This window comes from Macaca nemestrina, chromosome 9 (genome assembly GCF_043159975.1).
Source record: "Macaca nemestrina isolate mMacNem1 chromosome 9, mMacNem.hap1, whole genome shotgun sequence".
Lineage (NCBI taxonomy): Eukaryota > Metazoa > Chordata > Mammalia > Primates > Cercopithecidae > Macaca > Macaca nemestrina.
In genome coordinates, this window is record NC_092133.1 from 50,374,401 (window position 1) to 50,398,529 (window position 24,129).

The 24,129-nt window shown below is 35.6% G+C and overlaps 1 protein-coding gene across 11 annotated transcripts in view; it reads right to left on the reverse strand.

Moving 5' to 3' along the window:
• LOC105496640 (protocadherin related 15) overlaps positions 1-24,129 on the reverse strand; it is a 1,825,405-nt gene that overhangs the window by 507,652 nt on the left and 1,293,624 nt on the right. For all 11 annotated transcript variants that reach the window (XM_071069550.1, XM_071069551.1, XM_024797557.2 and 8 more), the window contains 2 exons: positions 17,167-17,286; positions 1,819-1,929 (listed from right to left, as the gene is read on the reverse strand). In XM_071069550.1, coding sequence (XP_070925651.1) covers positions 1,819-1,929; positions 17,167-17,286 — 231 coding nt within the window. The remainder of the gene's footprint in view (positions 1-1,818; positions 1,930-17,166; positions 17,287-24,129) is intronic.

Genomic DNA, 24,129 nt, shown 5'->3' on the forward strand with positions numbered 1-24,129 from the left:
AGCAAGATTACAATGCTTAGGAGTCATTAAAGGCACAGGACGGTTTCAGAGTCTAGATGCTTTAAAAAAGAAAAGGCTATTATTTTTTTAGAACAGTTTTAGGTTTATAGAAAAATTGAGAGGAAGGTATATACACCAATGTCTTCACACATGCACATCCTCCCCACTTAACAACAGCCCTAATCAAAGTTGTACATTGGCTACAATTGATGAATCTACATTGAATGATAATAATCACTGAAGTTCATCCTTTACTTTAAAGATCACTCTTGGTGCCGTACATTCTAGGGGGATGGACAAATGTATAATGATATCTATCCAACTTTGTGGTATCATCCAGAGTATTTTTACTGACATGAAAATATTTTGTGATCCTTCTATTAATCCCTTTTAACCTGCCTTTACCACCATATCCCTGACATCCACTGATCTTTACACCATTTCCCTAGCTTTGTTTTTACCAGAATATTATATATTGGAATCATCCAGTATGCAGCCTTTTCTTAATGGTTTATTTTGCTTATAAATATGCATTCAAGATTTCTCCATATTTTTTATATTTTTATAGCTCATTTCTTAACTGTTATTTCAAAAGCGTAAGCTTGTCACTTAATATGGGACTTTTTCTGATCTTCCCTTCTAGCTTTTTTCTCGAGTGGTACTCCCATTCTTCTTACTAAGAAAAGAAAAATGTTTTCAGGTCATCTGTGTGTCCAGTCTCAGGATATGACTATACATAGTATAATTCAGAAGTGAATACTGCATTCCCCTTTGACACATATGGACTTCCTCAACTTTCCTTCCTATCATGCTGACTCAGGTGATACAAGTCTGGAAGGAGATGGGTGGGAGAGAACTCTAAAGAGAGTATCTTCCCAGATAAAAGGAGAAAGGATCAATAAACATAAAAGAAAATCTAGTTTTGCTAACCTTTCTGCCTGCTGCATTCAGACTTGAAATGCAGTTGTGACTCTTAATGGCCATGGTATACAACTAGCTCCCAGCTGATAAGGCATTGGGAAAATAACCACATTTCAGAGAAGAGACAAGTATAAAGATGGAAGGAACCTAAGTCCCTGGTGATATAATTGAACTGTCAAGCCAAACACTGAGCCACATAATTCCAGAAATTTTATTACACTTCCACTAATAATAACTACAATAAATGTCTATGTTATATAAGCATATAAGGGTATCTCTGTTGTATAAGCATATAAAGCATGTCTGTGTTTTATAAGCATGTGTTTGGATGTTCTGTTATTGTTATCTATATACCTTAGCATAAATTTCAGTTATGGGGATATTAGCTGATATCTAGTGAACAATTACTCAATAAATGATAGCCATGAGGAAAAACACGACCAATTAGGCAATGATTCTTTGCCTTTAGTGTACCTTAGAATCCCCTGAAGAGCTAACTAAAAATGCAGATATTCCACTTCCATCATCTGAGATTTTCATTCAGAATATCTGAGGTAGGGTTCAGAAATACGTAAGTTTAATACATACCCAATGTGATTCTGCTGCAGTTATTTGCTGGATCCTACTTTGAAAAAAATACTTCAGTATAGGCTAAAAATTATTGGATCATGGTTAATACATATGAATAATTTAGAGTTCAAATAATATAGTGAATAAAAACAACCTATTCTATCCCTTTTCCCATCTATAAGGATATTATATATAAACACCAAGGGCAGGAGTGCCCTGATGAAGAAGTGAATGACACAGAGCACTCCAAGACTATCTGACACATTTTGGATGAGTTTTTTACTTCATAAATTTACAGAAGAAATTTAAAAGAAATTGAATACTCACATTAGCTTGGATTATGACAAAGTAGCGAGTCTTATCTTCATAGTTGAGTCTCTTCCTTAACACTACATTTCCAGTCAACATTAGGGGAATTTCAAAGGTGTCATTGGATGTCTGCAAATATTAAAAATACAGACTTCAGATTATTTGAATGTAAGATAAATTAATAACTCAATATTTTAGTTTAATCCTCTTGGAAGTTACAGATGGCATGCTTACCATCTGAAAATAGAATGACTATAAGCTTCAGAGTCAATATTGTTATCATATTTACAAACATTTAATTTTGATCAATAGGTTTCCCCAGAGTCCTTTGGTAATAATAACCAGAACATTTGTTTCTTATCATAGTTTTTAATATATTATTAGTATCATTCATCAACAGTCTTGTAATAGTTCTAAATCAAAGTCCAGGTATCTGAAAAACTTCCCTATTGCCATATTATCTTTTCACTGTGTTTTTTATCACCAAAGCATTCAAACACTGAAATCTGTTATTTCTACATAGTATCAATTGTCAACATTGATATCCACTCTGTATTTTAAGTATTATCAGGCATTAAATAATAATAAAAAAAAACCCACACAGTTACAAGTCACTTAATGATGGGGTACATTCTGAGAAATGTGTTGTTAGGTGATTTTTGTCATTGCGTGAACATTATAGAGTGTAGTTTCACAAACCTAAAATAGATAGTCTACTGCATACTAAGGCAGGTGATGTAGCCTATGGCTCCTAGGCTACAAACCTGTACAGCATGTCACTGTACTGAATGCTATGGGCTACGGTAACACAGAGGTCACTATTTTCTGTATAAATGTAATCTAAACATAGAAAAGGTATAGTAGGAATACAACATTATAATTTTATGAGACCACCATTTGCTATGTGGTATGTCATTGACAAAAATATCATTATGCAGAGCATGACTGCACGAACTTGAATCAGTTCGTTACTGTGGAAAAAAAAAAATCCAGGTTATACATCATTTTTTTCTTTCAGGTTCCACAACTTCTGCTCATTAGTTAAGTTTTCTGCCCTGTCTAGGATTGAGTTTTTTCCTGGTAGCACGGAGGTCACAGGGCAACACTAGTGCTCTGGTATAAGCAGCCCTGCATTAAATGAATTCACAAGTTAAGGGACTATAATTTAAAAGATGAATCTCTTATTCTTAAAAAGACCTTATGTCACTTTTGTATTTTAGTGCCATTTTAAAGAATGATGAAATTGTTTCTAGATAGGTTCAATACATCAGTGCTATTTCTTTCATTGAAACTGTTTTGTGGTTGTTCAGTTGTCTTGTGCATTTGTGCTTGTGATTTTTGTTCTGGAAATCACATTTAGTAAAATATATAGTTTGGAACTGCATTAGATTGCTGCAAAAGCAAGAGGAGGGGGAAGAGAGGGAAAGAAAAATGAGGGGAAAAGGCAAGGGGAAGGAGAAGAGAAAGGGAAGGGGAAGTGTGGAAGAAGAAAAAAAAGAACTGTGTGAGTGTGTGTGTGAGAAGGAAGACAGAGAGAGTGTGTTTACACCCTCAACTTAGTGTAAGTATATTCTTAAGAGTCACATAAGAAGTTAAACTCAATGAAAAAAAATTTGATTCAAATCTCCCAGCTCAGGCTCAATCAATGAAATGTGCGTAGTTTAGCCTTTCATGTCTAGAGCTGTGATCTGTCTTTCTTTCTCTCTTTGTCTCTCTGTCTGTCTCTTTTTTTCTCTGGGGTGCATAAAGACACATACACACACTGCACATTTTGCAGAATTAATATATATTTTTAAATGATTCATTCTGCGTTCCTCATGTAATGGACCTTACAAATCTTTCTTGGATGCAGTTATTTAAAAGCAACAATTTAAAATAAAAATACAGAAAATGAAAATGAACAACACAATTAAAAACAGACATTTGACATTTTCCCTAATTTTTTGCCTATTCAACATTGCTTATACCTATGAGTGGGGCTGGCAATTATGACAGGCGAGTGTAAAAATGATTGAATCTAAATATGTAAGTTGAATATGGACAAAACCTTGGTTAATAATTGCTATTTACACTGTTAAACCTATCCTAATGTGTTGTTATGAGGTTATTACATTTTAGTGACTCAATAATATAGAAATACATATCAGTTTCTAGCATAAATATGGAAGATACTGTCGTCTTAACACAAAACTACTGGACTCAGAACCCCAAGTTAGTTCACATATCCGGTGACATTGTGCCTCAGAAGAGGCTACGTCTCTAAATGAGATGAGTCTTGAATAGTCTAGCTTAAAAACAATTCCATTCATTGTAATTCCATTCTGTTTTACCAGGAATCATTTTGCAGATGTACATGTGATTCCATTTTGAGTAATTAAAAAAATTTATCTTAATTGCAAAGATAGACAGAAGCTAAAAATCCCTTTTCAAGTTATAGAAGTTTCTGTCGGGATATAAAATTTAGAACTTCAACAGTTCTAAACAGCATTTGGGGACTATTGATAACATTAATTATGGAGAAATAGCTAATATGCTAGTGAGAGCAGAGCATAAAATAAAAAGAGCCTGGATCTGTGTTGTCTTTGCATTACTGAGAAAATCTTGATATTACCACATGTCTGAAAAACTTATTGTGATAGATAATAAATTATCTTTTTGTTTAAATCATCTTTAGTTTTTTGCATATATAGTAATATATATAGTATGTATGTATATATGTTTTATATATATAGAGAGAGCAAGCGAGTACAATTTCTGCAGCTGAAAGCACTTTGATACATGATTATTCCTGTCTCTATGGCTTTACACTGTAGGCCTCTCTCTTTTCCAGACAGGCCATGGCTCTTCACACCTGATATTTGCTCTTATTTTTCTCTTGCTTAAATATCCTATCACTTATTTCTCTGTGTACTAATCTTTGCAAACTTTACTCAGTGAAACCTTTTAAATGTAATATAAACTGTACTATATAAGTACACTGTACTATATAAGTCTAAGAGTGACTGCACTCTCTATTCTTGCTATTTATTTTTCATTTCTTTCATTCTTAGAAGTTTGTTCCACCAACGAAGCAGAAAAGTTTGGGAACAGAGCAATGCCCATTTACTTAAGCAAGCTTACATTACTAAAGCCAGGTCATTGCCCCCTTTCTGATAGTCGTGGATATTCACTTTAAAACACAAACTAACATTGGCTTTTTTGGGTGATGAGAATTTAAGTGCTGTCTATCTGCACTGTATTAATGAGAAAAATCCAATTATGGTTAAATGATTTAATACCCACAGGCCCCAAACACCTGGCCTCCATTAAGAAAGGTCCACTCACTACTTCCTGACAGTTCAGTGACAACAACTGTCAAATAAGGGATAATTCTCCATTTAGTAAAATGAGGGCATAAGGCAGTTTAAGCAATTTATCACTATCACAGATATGGGAAGCAGGGCAGGAGACAGCCGTAACATCCACGCCACACATATTCACATTCAATAACGGAAGGAGCAGGAATGCTGATGCTCTAGCAACTCTGTTTCCCAAGATGATTCCATCTCCCCAGAATCCCCTGTACTAATATGAGTTTGCACCAGTTTAGACAAAATGGCAGCTCTCTGCAAGAAGGTGTTGAATCCTACAGTTAAAGATGCTCTAGAAATGGAATATGGGGTTATTAGCACTATTTCTTCTCAGCTGATAGATTTGGTCATTCATCATTTTTAGGAAAGAGGGAAAGACTTCAGTCTTTCACACCTATGTTGTAAGTATTGTTTGTAATATTCTCTTTTCAGCTGTGATGACTAGAAATTCAGTTCAAAAGAAGACAATTTTTAAAGAATACACACACACACGTATATATATTTTCTGCTGACCTAAAGACAGACCCTTAGTACAAAAGTGCCTCAATGGGCCTATAATTGAGAAGTGGTGGAAATTTAGATAATTAGGATTTTATATTTGTCTCTAAGAGGCTGTAAATTCTCTTACTGTTTTTTGACACTTTTTTTTTGAAATCTCTTCCTTATCTCTGTATCTTTTTCTGTACCTCTCTCTTCTCTCTTTGGGTTTTGCCCATTTGTTCACAATGAATATAACTGTGAGTCCGTGTTTTAGTTCCAATAAACAGCATCAATTTTGCCCTTATCAATCTTTAGTCTGCCTGAAACTTGTCTCTGATTAAGCTCAGGCTACTGTGCCATCAGCTGCTGAACATTCTATGTTATTGTCATTGTTTGTGTGTCTCCTCTAATCTAATTTCCTGAAGTAAAAAGTGGAGGACTAAGTAAGGCTATGCAATTTTTTTTCCACTCAAGACGGACTGGGATTTGAGCAGGCAACATTAACTTAGCTCCTAAGAGAAAGTCCCAATAATCTGATCATCTTTTCTGTTTCATACTGTTAAAACATGTCCCTGGCTGATAGACAAAATGGACTCCCTGTGACTAACTGAAGTAAGTTAAAAGAAAATCAACAAAACCAGGTAGCCATGCCAGGGTGACAAAGTGGTCACATACTCTGTGTTCTCAGAGAGATGTCAAAGCATCACAGGATCTTCCTTTCTACAATTAATATGGTTTTGTTGTGTCCCCATGCACATTTCATCTTGAATTGTAGCTTCCATAATTCCCATGTGTTGTGGAAGGGGGCTGGTGTGAGATAATTGAATCACGGCATTTCCCCTATACTGTTTTTGTGGTTGTGAATAAATATCCCGAGATCTGATACTTTTATAAGGGGAAATCACTTTCACTTGACTTTCAATTCTCTCTTAGTCTGCCTCCATGTAAGACATGCCTTTCGCCTTCCACCATGATTGTGAGGCCTCCCCAGGCACATGGAACTGTGAGTCCATTAAACCTCTTTTTCCTTATACATTACCCAGTCTCATGTATGTCTTTATCAGAAGTGTGAAAAAAGACTAACAAAGTAAATTGGTACTGGTAGATTGAGGTCCCGCTGTAAAGATATCCGAAAATGTGGAGGCAACTTTGGAACTGGGTGGCAGACAGCGGTTGGAACAGTTTGAAGGGCTCAGAAGGACAGGAAAAGGCAGGAATGTTTGGAACTTCCTAGAGACTTGTTCGTTGGCTTTGACCAAAATTCTGATAACGATATGGACAATGATATCCAGAGTAAAGTGGTCTCAGATGGAGATGAGGATACTGGAGTAAAGGTGACCCTTGTTATGTTTTACCAAAGAGACTGGTGGCATTTTGCCCCTGATGTAGAGATTTGTGGAACCTTGAACTTGAGGGAGATGATTTATTTGGTGACATAAGTTTCTAAGTAGCAAAGCATTCAAGATGTGACTTGAGTGTCATTAAAAGCATTCAGTTTTAAAAGTGAGACAGAGCATAAAAGTCCAGAAAATGTGCAGCCTGATGATGCAATAGAAAAGAAACACCCATTTTCTAAGGAGAAATTCAAGCCAGTTGCAGAAATTTGCATAAGTAATGAGGAACCAAATGTTAATCACGAAGACAATGGGGAAAATGTCTCCAGGGTGTGTCAGAGACATTTGTGGCAGCCCCCTCCCATCATAGGCCAGGAGGCCTAGGAGAAAAAAGTGGTTTCATGGGCCAGGTCCAGGACCCCCGTTCCGTGTGCAGTCTAGGAACTCGGTGCCCTGTGTCCCAGCTGCTCCAGCCATGGCTATGAGTCAAGATATAGCTCGGGCTGTGGCTTCAGAGGGTGCAAGCCCCAAGCCTTGACAGCTTTCACATGGTGTGGAGCCTATGGGTCCATAGAAGTCAAGAATTGAGGTTAGAGAACCTACACCTAGATTTCAGAGCATGTATGGAAATGCCTGAATGTCCAGACAAAAGTTTGCTGCAGGGGCAGGGCCCTCATGGAGAACCTCTGCTAGGGAAGGGAAGTGTGGGGTTGAAGTCCCCACAAAGAGTTGCCACTGGCACACTGCCTAATGAATCTGTGAGAAGAGAGCCACTGTCCTCCAGACCCCAGAAAGTAGATTTACCGACAGATTGCACTGCATGCCTGGAAAAGCAGCAGACACACAATGTCAAACTGTGAAAGCAGCCAGGAGGGAGGCTGTGCCCTGCAAAGCAACAGGGGTGGAGCTGCCCAAGACCATGAGAACCCACTTCTTGCATCAGCATAACCTGGATGTGAGACATGGTGTCAAAGAAGATCATTTTGGAGCTTTAAGATTTGACTGCCCCACTGGATTTTGGACTTGTATAGGGCCTTTGAACCCTTTGTTTTTGTCAGTTTCTCTCATTTGGAATGAATATATATATATATATATATATATGTTATATATATACATACCCAATGCCTGTACCCTCATTTTATTTAGAAAGTAATTAACTTACTTTTGATTTTACAGGCTCATGGTTGTAAGGAACTTGCTTTGTCTCAGATAAGAATTTGAACTCTGAGCTTTTGAGTTAATGTTGAAGTGAGTTAAGACTTTGACGGACTGTTGGTAAGGCAAGATTGGTTTTAAAATGTGAGGACATGCGATTTGGGAGGTGCCAGGTGTAGAGCAATATGATTTGACTGAATCCCCACTCAAACCTCACCTTCAACTGTAGCTCCTATAATCCCCAAGTGTTGAGGGAGGGACCTGGTGAGAGATACTTAAATCACGGGCATGGGTCTTTCCCATGTTGTTCTCATGTTAGTGAATAAGTCTCACAAGATCTGATGGTTTTATAAGCGATTTATAAGGCCCTCAATTCTCTCTTGTCTGCTGCCATGTAATACCTGTCTTTCACCTCCTGCCATGATTGAGAGGCCTCCCCAGCCACATGGAACTGTGGGTCCATTAAACCTCTTTTTCTTTATAGATTATCCAGTCTTAGGTATGTCTTTATCAACAGTGTGAAAACGGACTAATACAACAATGAAACAAAAACAGATACTGTTCTTGGTGCCAAGATAAACTGTGGCTGGAACTACCACCTTTTGCCCCCTATGCCATCCCTACACTGGCCTTTTAGCACCAGCCCTTTAAAAGAAACATCTGACAGAAACTTCTGGTTTGGAGCTTGGAAATCAACCAATCAGAGTGCACATGAATCAACCAATCAGTGCATAGAACAGTCATGACTCATCTGTTTTGACCAATCAGAATTAAGCAAGGATCTATCCTTCATTTGGATGAAGACAGCTAATTGGGAACCTGGGTGGGAACTTTAGCTATAAAACCCTAACCCTGTATTTGTTCTCTGAAATGTATCTTAGCTTGAAACCACAGGCTGTATATCCATGGTTTGAAAACTGTTCACTGAAATAAAGTCTCTTTTCTCCAAATTCCTTTCCAGAGGTCTTTTGCTCACAATACAAATTTACCACTCTCCCTCAAACAAATACAAAATAGATTCGTGCACATTTAATGCTACCTTATGATTACAATGCAGTTCAACTTATCTTATTCCAGTCAACTTCCCAGGAAACTGTATTTGTGCTTGGTTGGGTTTTGAAGCATATATGTTGTAAACTTAAAAGTCACAGTGTTGGTGTGAAAAGACTGAGGTTCAAAGTTTTACAAAAAGAAGGCCTTTACACCATGACGTAATTATACATGAGTTTCCAGTAAAATTAGAATATTATGAATTTATGGAGGCATGGGAATCTCATGATATAATGTACCCTGCAAAGTATTATTAAACTACAGTAAATTTTTTTAGTAACCTACCTAGGAATAAGTAATCACTGTTTTAGCTTGACCTTAAATATTTTATTGACATCTGAAATTTGGACTTTGACTTTTATATATATATATATATATATATATATATATATATATATATATATATACATATATATATACAGAACTACTTCAGGATGGTGATTTGTTTAAAAATCGTTTGTCCTTAAAATATGGTTTTAACTTTCTGACTCAGATAATTCAAATGCTTACACATTACAAATGAAAATTATGGCTCATATTTTCTGAATTCTCTCAAAGCTACAGGGAGTAAAACATATTACAAAAAAAGGACAATTTACTCAGGAGGACTTGATAAAAGATGTTACCACCCACTGAAACAGCACTGTAATACCTCGAAGAAAGAAGCTGCTTATTCATATTGCTTAAGTGTTTTCATTTTTTCTTTTTTCTGAGTAGTAACATTAGTTAATAGCAATGTTGTGCTGCTTCCTCAGTCCACTGGAGACTGCTACAAGGGACATGTCATCAGTCTCCTCCTCATCATTTTAGGTCAGACCTAAAATGCTGAATAAACATGCCTCCAGTCTGGCATTAAAATAAAAAAAAAATAAGATAAAAAAGACATGATAATTTATTGTATAAATATACTAATCTTTCTAACAATGAGATTTAATATATCAGAATAGCTATATTTAGATTTTTCCAAGAAGACACATCCTCAAAAATGAAAGTTATTGCAGATCATGTGATGACAAATTCTTACCCACTTCAGAGTTTTTCTTTCATTTTTTTCAAAACAATCTGATTCAAGCTTGTCCAACCCATAGCCCACCAGCTACATGGGCCCAGGTTGGCTTTGAATGTGGCCCAACACAAACTTGCAAATGTCCTTAAAACATTATAAGATTTATTTGTGAATTTTTATTATTAGCTCATCAGCTATCATTCGTGTTAATGTAATTTATGTGTGGCCCAAGACAATTATTTTTCTTCCAGTGTGGCTCAGGGAAGCCAAAAGATTAGATGGACACCTCTGAATTAGTTCAGTGCATTATGGACACTCTTACTTTACTTTGTATTACCATGAAGGCATTAAACAAAAAATATGTCAACAGTATTTTACAATAACGGTGATGAGTACACTACAGATTACATAGAAATTAAACGTCCCTCATTAAAGGCCTGACAACATATATTGTCCAGTACACATTTTTACATAGTCTCTACTACCAAGTTCCAACAGATAATTCAAGTTGTACTTAATAAACAGAAGGTAACCAAATGAGAAAATGAACTTATATTATACAAAGGAAAGAAGAATACTTCTTCTTGTGAACATTAGTGGGGACTGACAAAGATTCTTTGCTTGGCCAAACTTGATCAGGCTTCTGAATCTTCTCCTAGGTTCATCTGTATACTTCCTTATAAAATCACTTTTTAACAAAGAACCATACTAAATCACTTTAGCAAGAACTACTCTATCTTTGATAAATGATCTACCTTGATAACTCATCAGGTTTCTCATCCTGCACCACCCATTAGAGGATGTCTGATTACCCTGACTTGTCTTCAGCAACAATCATATTAGCTTGTTTTAGCCAGAATCCCCCATATCTCTGATGTTTTCTCCCAGTAATTTTCCATCCAGTGACCCCGACCCTGCTCCTTGGCTACAAAGTCCCACTTGCCAATGTTTTATTTGTAGTTGAGCCCAATATCTCTCTCCACTTGCAAGACCTCACTGCAATGATTTCTATACTCATTGCAGCGGTCCTGAATAAGGACTTTCTAACTATGTTTAAATACATCATTAAATAATATTTTTCTTTAACAATTATCTAGAGGATTTTTAGAATAAGATATTTACTAAATTATTTTTTTCTAAATACTTCATCCATGAAAGGATCGGGAATGCTGCAGGAACAAACCCTTAAACTTTTATTTTTTCTTTACTCTTCGTATCTATATATCTAATATGCATCAGCAAGTGGTCTCTCTTTATTGTTGTCATTGGCTAATGAATGTTTCTCCTCAACATGTTTTTCACTGATCATAACAACAGGGGCAGGGAATATGATTACTTGTATATTGGTTCTTTGAGTTTGCACTTCATTATTCAAAGCAAATACTTTTCTCCAGGCAAGAAAAGTACACCTCTAGCATGTATCCAAAGAGAGGAAGAACCAAACATTTTTGATAAACAGCTCAAGTGCTTTTGTTAATAGCAGTGAATCCATATGGATCTCTGGCAACTCGGTCCTAACTTCAGAGGAAAGAATGTGATTTGGGTAAGGAGTAAGTTTAAGGCAGAGGGAGAGATTGAGGTGAGTTTTAGAGCAGGAGTGAGAGCTTATTAAAAAGTTTTAGAGCAGGAATGAAAGTAAGCAAAATTCTCTTGGAAGACGGCTAAGTGGGTGACTTGAAACATCAAAGAGCCTTGTTCATCCCTTCACTGAAGGTTTTCTACACTGGCATGGTTTGGGGATTTGCAATTCTACTCCCTTGATTTTTCTTTTGGGGCAGGCTGTCCACATGCACAGTGCCTGCTGGTGCACTTGGGAGGGGCTCCATGCGCAGAATGTTTACTGAAATTGTGTGCATGCTTACTTGAGGCATTTTTCCCTTGCCAGTTGAGCATTCCCAGAAAAAGGTCATATACTAGTAAAATTCTGCCTTTTTGCTTCTTAACATGCATGCTTCAGCCCTCTCACCCAACTTCTCAGCTCTTATTGGGAAGCTGCTGATCACCAGCTTCAAGTGTTTTCTATCTATTGGCAGGCTATCTTTCCCTGGCACTGGCTGCTACTAATTATTATTTTACAGAGAAAGTTTAAAAGCCACCTAACCATCACCTGATGGTCAGCTGACATTCCTGGGGGTGGTCCTCTCCTGCCCTGATCATGTCTGCCTAACCATTTAGTTGATATGGTTTGGCTTTGTGTCACCACCCAAAACAAATTACAATGTCAAATTGTAATCCCCATGTATTGAGGGAGGGACCTGGTAGGAGGTGACTGGCTCATGGGGGCAGTTTCCCCCATGCTGTTCTCCTGATAGTGAGTTCTCATGAGATCTGATGGTCTAAAAGTGGCACTTCCCTTTTCAGTCTTTCTGCCTCCTGCTGCATGTAAGATGCACCATGCTTCTCCTTCACCTTCTGCCATGATTGCAAGTTTCCTGAGGCCTCCCTAGACATTCAGAACTATGAGTCAATTAAACCTCCTTTCTCTGTAAATTACCCACTCTCAGGTACTATCTTTATAGCAGTGTGATAACAAATTAATACAAGCAGTTGGTACTGGCATAGTGGAGTACTGTTAAAATGATAACCTGAAAATGTTGAAGCAACTTTGGAACTGGGTAATGGGCAAAGGTTGGAACAGTTTGGAGGGCTCAGAAGAAAACATGTAGATGTGGGAAAGTTTGGAACTTCCTAGAGACTTTTGAATGGTTTCAATCAAAATGCTGGTAGTGATATGGACAATGAAGTCCAAGCTGAGGTGGTCTCAGATGGAGATGAAGAACTTATAAGGAACTGGAGCAAAAGTCACTCTTGCTATGCTTTAGCAAAGAGACTGGTGGCATTTTGCTCCTGCCCTAGAGATCTGTGGAACCTGGAATTTGAGAAAGATGATTTAAAGCATGTGGCAGAAGAAATTTCTAAGCAGCAAAGTATTCAAGATATGACCTGGCTTTTTCTGAAAGCGTACAGTCATATGTGTTCATGAAGACATTATGTGAAATTGGAACTTATGTTTAAAAGGGAAGCAGAGAATAAAACTTTGAAGAATTTGCAGCCTGATCATGTGGTAGAAAAGAAAATCCCATTTTGTGGGGGAAAAGTCAAGTTGGGTGCAGAAATTTGCATAAGTAACAAGCAGCCAAATATTAGACAAGACAATGGGAAATATGTCTCCAGGGCATTTTAGGGATCTTCATGGCAACCCCTCAAATCACAGGCCTGGAGGCCTAGGAGGTTTTCTGGGCTTGGTTCAGGGCCCCACTGCTCTGTGCAGCCCTAAGACATAGCATCCTGTGTCCCAGCCACTCTAGCTCCAGCCATGGCTAAAAGGGACCAACGTACAGTTCAGGCTATTGCTCCAGAGGGTGCAAGCCCCATGCCTTGGTGGCTTGCATGTGGTGTTGGGCCTGAAGGTACATAGAAGACAAGAGTTGAGCTTTGGTAACCTCCATCTCAGTTTCAGACGATGTATGAAAATGCCAGTATGTCCAGACAGACATCTGCTGCAGGGGTGGAGCCCTCATGGAAAACATCTACTAGCATAATGCAGAGGGAAAAAGTGGAATTGGAGTCCCCACACAGAGTCCTCACTTGGGACTGCCTAGTGGAGCTGTGAAAAGAAGCCCACTGTCTCCTCCAGATCCCAGAATGATAGATCTACAGACAGCTTGTACCATGTGGTTGAAAAAGCCACAAGCACTCAATGCCAGCCTGTTAAAGCAGCTGCAGGGGTTGTACCCTGCAGAGCCACAGGGGCAGAGCTGCCCAAGGCCTTGGAAGCCTACCCTTTGCATTAGTGTGCCCTGGATGTGAGACACAGAGTCAAATGAGATTATTTCTAAGCTTTAAGATTTAATAACTGCCCTTCTGGGTTTTGGACTTCCATGGGACCTGTGGCACCTTTATTTTGGCCAATTTCTCACATATGGAATGAGTGTATGTAATGTATATAATGTCTGTATCCTTATTGTATCTTGGAAGTAACAACTTGTTTTTGATTTTATAGGCTCATATGTTAAAAGGAGTTGCCTTGTCTCGATGAAAGTTTGGACTTAGACTTTTGAGTTAATGCTGAAATGATTTAAGACTTTAGGGAACTATTGAGCAGGCATGATTGGTTTTGAAATATCAAAAGGACAAGAGATTTGGAAGAGGCCAGGGGTGGAATTACATGATTTTTCTCTGTGTTCCAACTCCAATCTCATGTTGAATCGTGATCTCCATGTTTCTAGGGAGTGACCTGGTGGGAGGTGATTGAATCATGGGGCAGTTTTCCCCATGCTGTTCTTGTGACAGTGAGGGCATTCTCATGAGATCTGATGGTTTAATAGTGGTAATTCCCCCTTCACTCTCTCTCTCCTGCTGCCATGTAAGATGTTCCTTCCTTCCCCTTTCCCTTTTGCTGTGATTGTAAGTTTCCTGAGACTTTTCCAGCCATTTGGAACTGTGAGTCCATTAAAATTCCTTTATTATAAATTACCCAGTCTTAGATATTCTTTATAGAAGTGTGAAAATGCACACTATTTTGACACTTTTACTTTAAATTGGATCAATCAGTTCAGCAACTATTTATTCCCAAACTTGTTGCTTCTTTGTTTTAGAACATCATTTGAATTGCAATAAAAAGATTTGCAACAGAACAGAAAGGCTCAATTTTAGCTATTCCAATTTTATTCATATATTAAATAAAATAGTTATGGTGAAGAATTTACAATAGTTTGCTATTATTGAGATGTTATTATTTTGACTAGTAAAAGTACCACATTATGGTGCTATTAATATAAGCAGAATTACTAGAGATTTAGTAGTAGCAGAACATAAAATTTAGCATGTATTTCCTCACAGGTCTTACAAGAGAAGAAACTGGTACTGAGGTTTACACTAATTTTATATGAAGTCTAAAGGTGGATTCTCTCCTTAAGATTGTACCTTGGTTAATGCTTTTTTCCTTCAATACATCCTAAGTTAAGTGTCATGATGTCTTATTATTTTGTCCACAGAATTAAGAGCATTTTAGCTTGCTAAAACCTATGTTATTTATTTTTCTTTTTTCATTTGTAATTTTGAAAATGTGTGTGACTGATTGGTTTATCCACTTTGTAGGGAGTAAGAGTTACATATTATATTGGACAGCAAACCTACACATCCCTGGAATGGGAAGGCATTGAGACAGATTTATTGGACAGTTAACAAAGAATTTAAGCCTTACTAAATGTCTACATTTTAAGCAGAGAGATAGTTTAAAGTAATACATTTTTGCTCTCAAACTATATCTAAACATTGAATCTTTTTATGCATGCAATAAATATCTCCCTAAAACACATGGACTGGTCATTTGATACTTGCTGGGAGGTTTTATTTTTACAGCTTGGGGAGTAAAGATTAGAAAGTCACCTTCATAAAATTTGAGTTAGAAACATGGCACACACCTACAATTAATTCTTTAAAAAAATACCTAAAGAGCAAACAAAATGAGTGGTTTAGAAATAGAATGTTCAGTCAGCTGTTTCTACATTTAACAAAAAGCATTTCTGCTGTCTTTTCCTCTGCTGTTTCTTTGCTACTTTCCACTTCATTTCTTATGTAACCCTTCATACTGTCCTTCTCTGTCGCATTCTCATCATGTCCCCAACTCTTGGTTTTATTGTCTCTGCCTTAAAAAAAGTCCTCTTTTTGAGAAAAAAAGCAAAAAAAAAAAAAAAAAAAAAAAAAAGAAAGAAAAGAAAAAAAGAAAAGAAAAGAACAAATTCTAAAACCTGACCTTCACCCTGCTAATTTTATATATATATATATATATATATATATATATATATATATATATACACACACACACTTATTTTCCAAATTTATTAAAATTTTAACACAGCCCAAAGAAGTTTTTTTGTGAGAATACAATAGAGGAAGAGTATATTGAAACTGGATTTTACAGTTTAGAAGTAGTTTTGTAATATAACACAAATTACTTCACTTATGAGATTTTCTTTCCTATGCAACAGAGATAATACTACTTTTAACTGATTTGTGAGGATAAAATGAGAAAATGTATCCACAGTTTACTTAATATAATGCAATAAATTTGTGATGTAGATCTTACTCTGAGTTCTCAGTCTTTACTATCCCAACAGAGTTTTTGTTTGTTTGTTTGTTTGTTTTTGCTTGTTTGTCTAAAGCTTATCTACAACATACAATGGTAAAAATAAGGGCAAAATGTTAACTTCACCATTGTTTATATTTCTAATATTTATTAAACATAAAAGAGATGCATTTGATTTGAAAGCTTATTTAATTAGTGCATTTATAATTGCTTTGGGGAGTCCATGGGATTTTAAGGAGCTATCTCAAGAAAAGAAAGTGGGGAGATATCAGGCAGGACTTCCAGTTCTAGCTTCTGTTAAATAAAATCTTATTTTGTCTTTTTCTTTTTAATAATATATCATTAGTGGAAATGATTCATGGCCTAAAAGAACAACATAGAAATCTTTGTATAATGGGAAAAAAGGAAGAAAAAGCAAAATAAAACAGACTATAGCTAGCGGCTTTGTCTTGTCTTCTCTATCTTCGGTTTAATAGGTGGACGGCTAGAATTTTAAAGACTTGTCAACTCCAGCAATACTTGGTGTGTGTTCTTGCAGTATAGCAACAATATTGGTATTAATTTATAAGTTGCATAAAATCCATGTTTGACATTTGTTATCTCATCTCCAGTGATTTGTTTGGAATGCTTTGGAGACCACAGACATAACAGAAATTTAGTAAAGGAGGCATATTATGTCTATGAATATATTTTAAACCTTATCTAAAAATACAATCAAAAATTAGCTTCTAGCAATAAAGCATAAATATTTAAAAAATTCAATTTTGAGACTTTTTAAATCATAGCATCATTACTAATCTGGTTCTGGAAGTTACTGAGTAATACAATAAATATCAGCTGAAAAAATCATTAATTTTATTCCTTTTAAGAAAATTACATTGCTAATAGGTATTTACATACCGGATCATCTGGATTATACTGAATAACGTACTCTATCTGTCCATTTGGTCCATCATCTATATCTGTAGCTCCATTGTCTCCTGAAAATCCTGTGAATATCGTGGTACCAACTGGAGTGAGCTGAAAGAAAAAGAAGATTTTAAATATCAATTCTCATTTTATCAACTGCACACCAGAAATGTTACAGCATAAAAATCAGCTCTTTGTAACATGAAGATACCAGTTGGCAGCCCACAACCACAAACTGAAGTGTTTCAAAAGAACAGTTTTGAGTCTTACACAGGAGTTCTTAAAATGTCTGAAATGTCCAACTTTGTGATTCTTGCTATGGGTGAAGAAACAGAAGACCCTGATTCAGTGTTAAACACATTTGGACCAATTTATAGGCCTTAGCATGTTAGCTCCTGTGGAAAAATTGCATCTGTTGTTTTTCCTCAAAACCCTTCATGCAATGTTACCTACAGGCTAGAATTCAAACTGTAAGAAAAAGTTAGTTTAAAATAAAAAAAAAAAAAAGATTTATGAGAGAGCAATGAAATCCAGGTTGATAATTATATGCAAGGTGCAAGTTTGAGAAAGAGAAATTTGGGACAATGAATAGTCTTTCCATTAGAGGAAACTATTGAGAGTCTCTTGAGTGCTTCTGATATTGGTTGAGTAGAACACAATCAGGTCACAGCAGCTGGAGAGATAGCCACATCTTTTCATTTTGCATTAAAACACCAGAACTTAATGTGTGTGGCACACAAAACCATGATTTGATGTGTGACCTAAATGGCTAGTCTTAATTCTTACTTATGCCCACAAGAGAATCACTGTTATTTATTTTTTTACCAGTAGGTTTTTGTACAATGTGCTGTTATAACCAGAGCATTTTTTTTTTTCATTTATCCCCTCCCAGTTTTTAGGTTTTAGCTGAAATACTACTCATTAGTTAAATTTCAACTTAACTGGATATCACCTCCTCCTATACCACCCCTCAAATGGCATTACACAGGCCACATCAGAAGATGATGCCCCTTTTCTTGTGCTTGCATTTTTCACTTTGTTTCTATAATTGCATTGTTAGAGGAACTAAATGCACTTCATCAGTAAACATAAGCTCTGTGCCTCTACAGACTGGAACCTTTTAAAGTTTGCTCTGAGATTTGTTTTCTTAATTTTTTGATTAGGATTCCTTCATGGTAAAAATAGCTTAAGAGGCAACAAAAAAGTTGTCTTATTCAATTTTATTTTCAGAAACTGAAAATTCACATTTTACAAGGGTCCCCCAGGTAATGTAAATGAGTGAAGCAAGCATGATGAGATGGTGGCAAATGGATAGAACATGCCCTCTCTTATGCTACTCAGAGAGGGTAGCTGCTACTCAATCCCAGAGAATTCTTGCCATCTTGGAATATGGAGCCCATGCTACAAAGTCTGTTAATATTTTAATTTTATGTAAAATATCTTGATGTTAAAATTGACAACAGATTTTTAAACATTAAAACATAAATAGGTAAAATAAAATATGCCCATTGCCTCAACAACGACACTAGTTTGCAATCTCTGATTTAGGAAAAGAATATGATTTAAACATAAACCATAAGTACAAGGAAGTTCAGTATTTATAAGGCCCAGTTTCCTAGCAGGCAACATTAAAGTCAAACTTTGGAGAGCTGAGAATGAAGTGAGAAGAGATGGTTTAAATAGTACCTATGAAGACATCAAGGGACCACTGAGGATAGACTTAGTAGAAATGTTAGTCAGCTAAATAGCTTCCAAGCTGACGTTCTAATGTTTTTCTTTTTTAATGGAATTCCTGTTACAAAAGACATCCTTATCTTTTATAAATATTCACCCATTCTTATGTAGCTATGCTTTGATATTTTATTACCAATTTATTTTTAAATCAACATATAGAATTTTGTATATTTGTTGTGTACAACATGTTTTAAAATATGTATACTTCATGCGATGGCTAAACCAAGCTAATTAATGTATCTATTACATACTTTTTTGTGGTGAGAGCACTTAAAATCTATTTTCAAAAATACATAGTTATTAACTATAGTTACCATGTACAATAGATTTATTGAATTTATTAGTTCAAGAAATTTAAATTTTGTATCCTTTGACCAACATCTCTCAATCCTCATCCCAGCCCTGAATAATCACTCTTATATTGTCTGCTTCAATTACTTCTACTGCTTTAGATTCCACATACAAGTGGGATCATATAATATTTGAATATCTGTGCTTGGCTAGTTTCACTTAACATAATGTCTTCCAGGTTTATCCATAATTTTCAAACTATGAAATTTTACAGTTGGCTGACATTGATTTGTTTCCATATATCTAATAAAACAAACTTAAAAATTTTGTTACCAAAATATAATTATGTCATGGAAGTAAACATAAAAGCAAAACAAAAAATCAAAATAAAACAAATTTAAAAAATTAAACAGTACTTTCTGTGGAAATTTTGAGGGAAAAAAAAGGGGGTGCCCATGCCTTTCAATCTACTTACTGGGGTAATGTATACTATTGGATCAGATTCACTTTGAAGAAAAGGATCCTGAATCCCTACAACTGAGGGAGATTAAATTAAAGACACAAACTATTGAAAAGATCAGTGTTTCTCTCTAGCTCTACATTTTTATTTTTTGAAATGATGAAAAGGCCACATAAAAGTAGCATAATGTTTTAATACATTACCATCAATTAATATTTTTCTTCATTACTGACATGGCTCTTTCCATGCAGAAATCACATTTATAAGTATAATGTTTAATATATAGTCCTTTAAAATAAACTCTACTTTGTTACAATGTTTAATATGTAGTCCTTTAAAATAAACTCTACCTTGTATTTCTTTGATTGCCTTTTGAAAAATATATTTGCTGACAAAGCCTACCAAAGATTGATAATAGACTACAGGAAAATAAATTGACTATGCATTTGCTCATGGTTGCAATTTTAAGCTTAATCCAAAGAATAATTCAATTTCAAATGTTCTCATTTCAGGATTTGAGCTCATTCTGTGTGCCATACATAAATTTCCCTAATCATATTTGTGTGGCCATATATACTTCTATTATTTCTGAAAAATTGCAAGTAGAAATATGCTTCTATAAGAAATTTAATTAATTTATATCTTTCAATGGAAAATAAAAGAGAAACAATTGTCTTAGGTGTAGGAATACAGAAAACTTTTTTTCTATAATCATATCATATAAGGGTTATAAATAATCCCTAAATATAATTTTAAAGTCTTTTTTAGACAAAATTTTAGGTTCCTTGAAAATTAAGTGAAAAGCATTAGTGTAATAGTACTAGATTTCAGCATGTTCTTTCATTCATGGCTGTCTTTCCTGACAATTTCAGTAAAATTTCTCCCCAGTTTCAAGAATGTGGTATTTACTGGTTGCCAGTGGAGGATGGGCAGGCTCAGGAAGTGTCTCAAGGTGAAATTTGCTCTCCTCCATAGTTGTACATTTAAGGCAAATGTCTTAGCACAAATCACTCCTGTTTATTTATACTACTAGATTATGCAAGCATGTACAAATAGCCATACATACGTAAAATGCAATACAAAATGGATCAGTCATACATTTTTTAATGATTTCAAATTTCATGATCTGCTCAAATGGCAGACCTGTTCACATATGAGATAGGGTTGAGGCTAATATGAGAGAAATAACTGAGAAAAAAGAAGATAAGGTATATGGGCAAACATGGGAGGTCTGAAAAGACTAAAAAGGCTGTAATGAAGAGGCCTATGCCAGATGCAAAAAAGCAGAAGAAAGCAGAAGCAGATAAAATGTTTTTGAAAAATAGTAGATCCTGGGAGGTGTCATGGCTCACACCTGTAATCCCAGCACTTTGGGAGGATGAGGCAGGAGGATTGCTGGAGCCTAAGAGTTTTGAGAGTAGCTTGAATAACATAGTGAGACCCCATATCTACAAAAAGAGAAAAATAGACCAACATGGTGGCACATGCATGCCTATAGTTGCCAACTACTCTGGAGGCTGAGGTGAGAAGTTTGCTAGAGCCTAGGAGGTTGAGACTGTAGTAACCCTTGATCTCACCACATTCCAGCCTGGGCAACAGAGCAAGATCCTGTCTCCAAAAAATAGTGGATTTCAGCATTCAATTTCATTCATTTTATTTATGAGTATGCCTACCAGAAATATGTACATATACATGTACACACACAAATAGACATGTATTTCAGAAATATAAATATACTAACACATCACTATTACTCATTACAGGAGACAGAAGACACTAGTGCTTTGTGAATTTCTGAATATTTTGTGGGAGTTGAAAATCTTCACATGACAGATTATCTATTATAATCTATATTGCCCTATACATTATTATTCACAGTGTTCAGGGAACATCTGTCATGCAGATGGCTTTGCTCTGTATCCTTTAACATGTCAACAAGTCTCAGAAATGCAAATTTGTTTTTTTTCTGAAGGACATTCTATCCATGGAATGATGATCAGCTTGGGCAGCTTCCTGAAGGTATCACTTCCTTGTTTAGTTCATGTCTGTGTCCAGAAATGATTTTATACAGTTGTTGGGAATACATAAAATATATAAATAAATGCAAATGAATGCAAATGTAATAGTTAAAGAAAATCACAAACAAGAAATTCAAATATTTCAAGAAGACACCAATAGTAAGAGAAATTAGAATGTGATTGTAAAAGAAAAGTAGATTTTTTTTAAGCCAAACCAAGAATGGCAGTGATACAAAAAGAGAACATTTGTCCTCACTAACCTTATTTGCAACATTTCCCCATAGAATCATTATATTCACTGTTTCATATAAATGGAGTCGATCTCAATTTTTGCAGTAGTTATATTCTATAAAGTCCCTATGAACACTGAATTAGTGAATACTGAATCATTGTTCCTAGAGGAAATACAGGGTTTGGCTCCTGCCAGCCTCTGTTTACAACTAATTTTGCAGTTTCGTGCAATACGGTCTTCAACTGTATGAATATCTCTCACTTTATCTAGATACTCTATTGTTCATGAACATTTATTTCTAATTTCGGGCTATTAAGAACACAGCATTAGAAATTCAAAAGGAAATTTGGATTGATATAAACAAAAGAAGAAGAAAGATAAATTAGACAAACAATAAAATATTAACTATAGTGTTTGTTGTTGCTGTCTTTTAACTTCTTAGGAAATAAAATTCCAAACATATATAATGGTGGCTACCCATCAACCGACTTCAACAATTATTAGCAATGAAAAAAATTGGTTTCATCCATATTCAACACCCTATGGCTAATATTATTTTAAAGCAAATCCTAGACATGATATAATTTCATCTGTAAACATTTTAGTATTTATATTGAAAGGATATAGACTAATATTACAACACACACTTAGTGAAATATAACACAGATACAAAAAATAAACAGATTATAATTATTTACCTCTGTGGATTTTCAAAAGAAAACACCTAAGTGTTAGCACAAACAACATCAAGCATGAAGCTATTTTCAGGTTTTTCAGAAGACAAACTCTCCCAGTCACTAAATCCTCTTACAAAGGGTAGCTTGATGATTAATATGGCTGTTAGTCTTGCTTGTTTTGAACATTAGTATACATGGAATATTACAGCATGTATACTTTTCATATGAGGCTTATTTTTTCAACATTATGTTTGTGATTCATCTACACTGTTACCTTAGTAGTATAGTATTCAACTGTATGAATATTTATTGTTTGTTAGATAAGCTTCATTCAAGTGGTAAATGTTCACAAATCAAAAAAGATAACATGAATAATATGCCTTTAAACAGAAGAAAACATGAAGCAAGGCTGTCACGACACATGAACCAGAGGATTTTCATCATCTCATTAATATACAACCTGAATGAAGCTTATCTAACAAATGTAATTTCTCCACAAGTTACATCATAGACTTCTTGTGCTTAGGAAAGCCAGATAGCACATCAGCACTATATTTAGGGGCTATGTTAAATAGGAAAATCACTGACAAAAAACCTAAAAATGTTAAATGCATGGAGCTAAACTGACCGAGAAAATATTTGTTTGCAATATGAAAGATGTAATAAGGTGGCAGACTATAACCACATTTGGCCCCTGATGGAAACGTGAGCATGGGGTGCCAAATTGTTCATCACTCTGAGAAGGTCTATGAACAATCACAAAAACACTGCAAGTATTGATTTTGCAGTTACAAATACATTTTAGCAAGTAGGATAATTTGCAAGAAAGGAATCCATGCATAATGAGGATTGGTTATGTTTAACAGAAAATACTGGTAATTCATTTGTAGTGTGGCTGAGAGACCCAATCAACCAGAAATTGTAAGACTGAAGCTTGAGTCTTTTCTTCCTCTGTTCAGCTTTGTGATTCATTATTTTTCACATAGATCCTTTGACGGGCGGATCACGAGGTCAGGAGATCGAGACCATCCTGGCTAACACGGTGAAACCCCGTCTCTACTAAAAAATACAAAAAACTAGCCGGGCGAGGTGGCAGGCGCCTGTAGTCCCAGCTACTCGGGAGGCTGAGGCAGGAGAATGGCGTGAACCCGGGAGGCGGAGCTTGCAGTGAGCTGAGATCCGGCCACCGCACTCCAGCCTGGGTGACAGAGCGAGACTCCGTCTCAAAAAAAAAAAAAAAAAAAAAAAAGTCAATTTCCTTCCAGTGAATCTTAAAGTCAGATTAAAGTTCTCTTCAGAGAAACTTTAAATCATATTTTTATTGTTTATTAAAGAACTAAATACATGGAAAGATACCGTACATAAATAATTCACAGATTCAATAAGGTGATGATATCCATGGTTCCCAAATGTATCTATAAATGTGGAAATTTTTCAGCTGATCCTCAAATTTACATGAAAATGCATAGGGACCAGAATAGAAAAGATGATTCTAAAGAATAACTAAGTGGAAGATGTATACTACCAGATTTCAAGACTTTA